Source organism: Chinchilla lanigera, unplaced genomic scaffold (assembly GCF_000276665.1).
Source record: "Chinchilla lanigera isolate Chin_1 unplaced genomic scaffold, ChiLan1.0 scaffold00011, whole genome shotgun sequence".
NCBI lineage: Eukaryota > Metazoa > Chordata > Mammalia > Rodentia > Chinchillidae > Chinchilla > Chinchilla lanigera.
This window is the reverse complement of record NW_004955412.1, coordinates 24,552,798-24,559,051: the sequence shown is the minus strand read 5'-3', so window position 1 is coordinate 24,559,051 and position 6,254 is coordinate 24,552,798. Positions and strand designations below refer to the sequence as shown.

Genomic DNA, 6,254 nt, shown 5'->3' with positions numbered 1-6,254 from the left:
CTATGTAGATAATTTCATATCACCCCAGATTAAGTTTTAAAGTCAGGCTATGAAAACCTACATATAGGGGCTGGGGATTTAGCTCAGCGGCACAGCGCCTGCCTGGCAAGTGCAACATTGTGAGTTTGATTCCCGGTACCCGAAAAAAACCAAAACCAAAAAAACCCAAACAAACAAAAAACAAAACCTACATATAAACATGATTATGAATACATAAATAAATTTTAATAAAGAGAACATTCATTGTGAAGATACTTTTCTTCGTAAAACCTTTGTGAGTGCATTTTTCACTTCCTTGTTCCTCAGACTATATATCAAGGGATTCAGCATGGGAATCACAGTAGTGTAAAACACCGAGGATACTTTCTCCTGGATGACTGAACTCCTGGAAGCAGGTTTGAGATACATGGACATGAGAGAACCATAAAATATAAGAACAGCCATTAGGTGGGAGCTACAGGTGCTAAAGGCTTTGGACCTGCCCTCTTTAGAATGGATACGGAGGATGCTGGTGAGAATAAAGGCATACGAAACTATGATGGTCAGGCTGGTGGCTACCATGTTAAACCCACCAATGCCAAAAATCAACAGCTCATCAATGTAAGTGCTAGAACAGGAGAGTTTAATTAGAGGAACAATGTCACAGAAATAATGTTTAATGATGTTTGATCCGCAGAAAGACAACCTCAATGTACAACCTCCATGAATCATGGCATCAGTGAAGCCTATGGAGAAGACAGCAGCCACCAGCAGAAAGCAAACCTGAGGGGACATGGTGACATGGTAGAGTAGTGGGCTGCAGATGGCCACATAGCGATCGTAGGCCATGGCTGCTAACATGTAACATTCAGAAATAACAAAAATACAGAAAAAAAACAATTGAGTCATACATCCAGAATAGGAGATGGATTTATCCCTGCCAACAAACCCTCCCAGCATTTTGGGGGTAATGACAGAAGAATAGCAGAAATCTAAAAATGACAGACTACTAAGAAAATAGTACATGGGGGTATGAAGTTGAGAATTCAATGTAATTATTGTAATCATGCCAAGATTTCCCACGATGGTTACTACATAGATCCCTAAGAAGAGATAGAAAAGGGGCAGCTGAAGCTCTGGCTGTTCAGTTAAACCCAAAAGAAGAAATTCAGTCACGGTGGAATGATTTCTTATACCCATTCTTCTCTGAGTAATCTGTGGAAATGAGAGAGAAAGAGTTAAATTAGGCATAATCCCAGCTCTTCTCCATTTCCACAGAGAGCAACTATGGGAAAGTATAAAAACACTGATTATTATGAAAACCAAAAATTTAGCATTTAGACAAAGCAGAATCAGTAAGCATCTACCTACAATACATTTTATGAAGCATGAATATACTTTCCCATCTTCCCCTGTGTCTCAAATTCTTTTAACAAATGACAAAGTCTTTTAAGCCATGGTTGTGGACAAGAGTAATGCTGAAGGTGTTGGGGAATTTCTTCCAAAGAAAATTAACAAAAGAGGTACATAAATTTGAGGCTGAGAGCCAAGATACTTTTGCCAATGATACATCTTGCTAGTGCTGATCTTGTTTCTAGGATTTCCTATAGAGAAAATGTTGATTGCTAAGGTCAGTTGTGATTTTCTATGCAAGGTTTCTAATGCTGTTTAGCAGAACATCAACTCCAGGAAGATATTAACAATTGTTACCTAAAACCAGTAACTAAGGATAATTTGAGGGATGCTGAATTACACACTTAAACGGGTTTCTTGATGCCTTAGTCTATATAACATATATTCTCCAAACTTACTTGAGGATAGACCACTCACATACTTCTTTTTAAAATATATCATTGCACTAGTGTGACCCAGAATATATTTTACAAAAGTGTTTCCGTTTGGGTGCTTACTCCACTTTTAATCGTACCATAAATAGATTTCCAGATGGAAACTTCATTCTTCTGACACTAGTGAAAATGTCTGATGGCAGAAAATCTGACCCCCTAAAACTGTTTATGGTAGAAAATCTGACCCCCTAAAACTGCTTGAATCTTCTGATTATCTGGCCACCCTCTGGACTGAGCTATCTTCTCTCCAAGACCACTGAGTTGAACATAAGGCACTAGTGCTGCCAATTCTGGCGAAGCCAAAAACTAAGCATTTGTGTTTCATTTCAGGGTTTCTCCATAGCACTTCTGGTATATACCTACACCTCTCCTCAAAAGTGTGAAGATGGCATCAGCTTGGAGGTGCCCACTCTAACATCAAGCATAGCCTTGTCTCTGAAAAATCTGACCACTTTTCACTTGGTGATGAGCTGTTCCATGGCCTCTCTGCAGGCTCCCATTTGCCAAAAGATTATGTAGACTCCTATTCAAACATCTGAACCCAATTTTTCTCAACTTTCCCTGCAAAAGGATCTGTCTTTCCCTGGCTTTTCAAGAAGCTTTGCTTCTGTCCTTGCTTCCAATCAATTACTGTTCTGACAGGACAAGGCCACTTTCCTTTGGTCATCTGAATCCCCAAGGATTTAGGAAATACCTCTTCTACGAGATCTTTCTCCTTCTCTCTCTCTCTCTCTCTCTCGCTCTCTCTCTCTCTCTCTCTCTCTCTCTCTCTCTCTCTCTCTCTGTCTCCCCACACACACAAAAAAAGCTTCATGACACTCAATAGTTACTCCCTGGGCAGGCTTCCAAATTGCACAGAATATATATCTTATGTGTCTGCTCTTCTCTCCTCTTAAGGGATAGAGATGGGAAATCATGGGCCTAAAAAGAGAGTTCAGTTGCCGTTGGCCAGTTACTGAAATTCCCTGGAGTCTTCATTTCCCATCACCCCTCAGCAGTTAGCATGCACCTGTGTAGTAACAGAAATTACACAGATAGAAATATCAAAGGAATGTTTGAGAAGACCCATATACTCCATTTTTGCCTTTAATCTCTTGGACATTTTGAAGTATGGCCTTAATCTATCCTAAGTGTCAGAAACACATTGCTACTCTCATCATGTATCACATTCTGCCACATTGTCACTAATCTTCATGGTCCTGGTATCAAGGTAAAATTTCTTTCATCCTGCCTGAGGTTCTTATTTCATTCAAGTGTCCTGCATTCTTCTTCCCCCTGTCAAGCCAATAGGTTTTTCTTTCCTTTATTTCCTGCTTCCCAAAACATTTCTGTGCTCTAGGTCCTCCCTACTCAATGTGCTCCACTGATCAACTGCAGCAGCATTGCTCAGGCACTAGGGAAACTTGTAAGAAGTGTACAGTCATATTCTGAGTTGGGGATCTACATTTTCACAAGCTCCCCACATGATCTGTGCACAAGTAATAGTTTGAGAGACATTGTTTTATTTTATTCTCTCCTAAAGCTCAAATCATCTTTCTCCTTTCTTATTTCCTCTCTCCCACCTTCCTCCGCCTCCTTCTCTTCCTAATCCTCTTCCTCTTCCTTCTTCTTCTTCTTTGTTCCAGAAGGCATTACTTGATCACACAAAGGCCATCTTTGAAAATATCTCAAGGAAAGCCTTCTAGGATGAGGGATAGAAATTGTAGTTTTATAATTCAGTATTTTACCACCTATAAATAAATTCAAAGATTCCATGGTGTGCAATGAACATATCAAATACTGTATTATAGCAAACTGCATTATGGACTTGTGTTTATAGGAAGCAATGTTATACAAGTAATGTCTTAGTTCACATAAAATTGACCAATGGTAACCACAACCCACTTTATTAACCAGTTGCTAAAGTACACATCACTAGGCTAGAGATAAAATTTTGTTAGGATGTATGTCTGACTACCCTCCAAAGTAATCTACTACACTGACTCAGACTTGATTTAGGTTTCATGTACTTTTAACAACTTAAGTGTATAATAAGGTATTTTTATATACATCATATCATGCAATATTATTAAAAATATGACTGTTGAAAGTACTTTATGAAGATAGTCTAGATGAACAATTGCCCAATAGAAAAATAGCAGCCATGTGAGATATTTGAAATATCTTAGAAGCCCTTTTTCCTTTTTTTTTGGTTTTTTGAGACAGGGTTTAACCATGCAGTTCAGGCTGGCCTTGAACTTACTATGTAGCCCAAGGTAACTTTGACCTCACAGCAATCCTCTTGCCTCAGCCTCCCAAGTGCTTGGATTATAGGCATATACCTCAACACCTTGCATAGAAGCCCATTTTAAGAAAAAAACAAAATCAAACAAATGAAATCAATTTTAGCATTTTTGTTTTACTCTGTATATTGTGATATTACATTTCAACATGTGATCCACATAAAAAATTTAATTACATATTTAGATTTTCTTTTTTTCCTAAGCAGGACAAAATATGAAATCCACAATGCACTTCTGCACATACAGTATACCTCAAGTAAAACTAGTCACGTTTCAAATGCTGACTAACCACTTATGATGCTTTTGCTACTGGACAGTGTAGGTCAAGAATATAATAATTCCTTTCTAAATCTGAAGTCTGTTTTACCATGCCTACAGAGGTGGCCACAAGAGCCCTAAAGCCTGAGTCATAAGCTTCAGTCTCAACCCCATCTCTAAGACGTGCACTGTGACACTGGACTCACCACAGAGTCTCTGTGAAGTTGATGGTTTAACCTGCAAAAAGTCATAAATCTTTCAAAGAAATTGTTATATGAATTGAACAAAATGATAAGTATAAGCAAGCTGTATCATCACTAGGTCTGCATGAATACACTTGGAAGTGTATTTTAAAGCTGATGATTTCACAATCGACTCACAGATCAGACAGGAAGGTACTCAGGTCAAACTCACACAAAACCAGGTCTGCGGTGATGCCCATGGCCTCTTCCCGCCATTCCTGCTACAAACATACAGACCTTCTAGATCCCTCATGGGCAGTCAGGAGTGAATTTTAGGACATGTTTTAATATCCACACAAGATGAGCACCACAACTCTGAACCCTCACCTTCTTCCTCCGGAAGACTGCAGGTATCTCTTCTTTCTTTTAACCTCATCACTTTCCAAGAAAAGCTGGATTAATTATATTTTGTCCTTAAATGTCTATACAACTGCTGTGATGTTTTTCTTAGTTTAAGTATGTTATGTCTAGAAATATAAAGACCAGTAGTCCCCAGGGTTTCTTATCTCTGGAGGTTTAGAAATCTGTGAATTTGTAAGAACTGTCCCTAAGCTGGCCTGTCACTGGGGACATTTACCATAAATTAGGTACACTGCTCCAAATGAATCTCTGCAGATCTTGTTGCCCAGTGGAGCTGGGGTAGGGTCCAACAAATGCCTTGACCTGACATACTGCTGAATATATGAAACATGGTGAACCTAGAAATCTACAAGGGATAAATGTTAAATAATATTTATTACAGTGAGAGACACATTGTAATTAGTCTCCCTCAAAATATTCTCCTTGCTTCAAACACACTTATTCTATTGCTCTGCCACATTCTGAAGTAGTTCTGCAAGTCCTGTTTGGTGAGTCTTTCTAACGAGTGATCAATTTAAATATTCACCAAGTTTTTAGAGTACACCTCCTTTATACTCATAATACTTTTAAACTCAGATATGGAGCATATCATTACTGTTTGCAGTAAGAAAGACCCGTCTTCATGGAAGGGTAGATTTTAAACTACCTTCAAAAATGGGGAGGAGTCAGCGTGGTGGCACACTCTTGTAATCCCAGCACTTGAGAGGCTGCGGCAGCAGGATCATTGCAAGTTGAGACCAGCCTGGGCTACAAAGCGAGCTCAAGGCCAACCTGAACTGCATAATGAGACCCTGTCTCAAAAAAGACAAAAACAAACAAACAAACAAAAATGAGGAGGATTCATAAGGTGAAAAGACATTCAAGATGTAGATAAGGACCCAAGCCCATGAACTAAGAAGCAGAAAACAAGAAATATATGAAGGACTGTGGGAACAGCTGAAGTGTTTCTTGGATACAGGCAGTACACTCAGTGTCCCCACTCTCCAGTAACTATGGAAGTAAGTTGCATCAGGAAGAGAGCCCACTAGTCCATTCCCAAGGGAGGGCTCTCCAGGACACCTGGCAAAATATCCCTGGTGTCATTTGAATGAGCCATTTCTTATGCCCTTGAAACTTCCAAATTTTCAGGCTGGGTTCTGTGTGTCAGTCTTTAAGGAAAATTACAAGACTATTTCAGATTCTATCATAATCTGTTCTATAGTGTCACTATGTTAAAACCAAAATATTTGGAGGTGGAGCAAAAGGTAAATAAAGGGTGGCTACTACTCTATTCATATTGTGTAAGT

At 39.1% G+C, this 6,254-nt stretch overlaps 1 protein-coding gene across 1 annotated transcript; it reads right to left on the bottom strand.

Annotated features, from left to right (window-relative positions):
• Window positions 1-240: 240 nt before the first annotated feature.
• On the bottom strand, window positions 241-1,179 carry LOC102028842 (olfactory receptor 8D4). The gene has a single exon (XM_005378404.2). It carries the CDS (start codon window positions 1,177-1,179, stop codon window positions 241-243), a length of 939 nt encoding a protein of 312 aa, XP_005378461.1.
• Window positions 1,180-6,254: the final 5,075 nt, after the last annotated feature.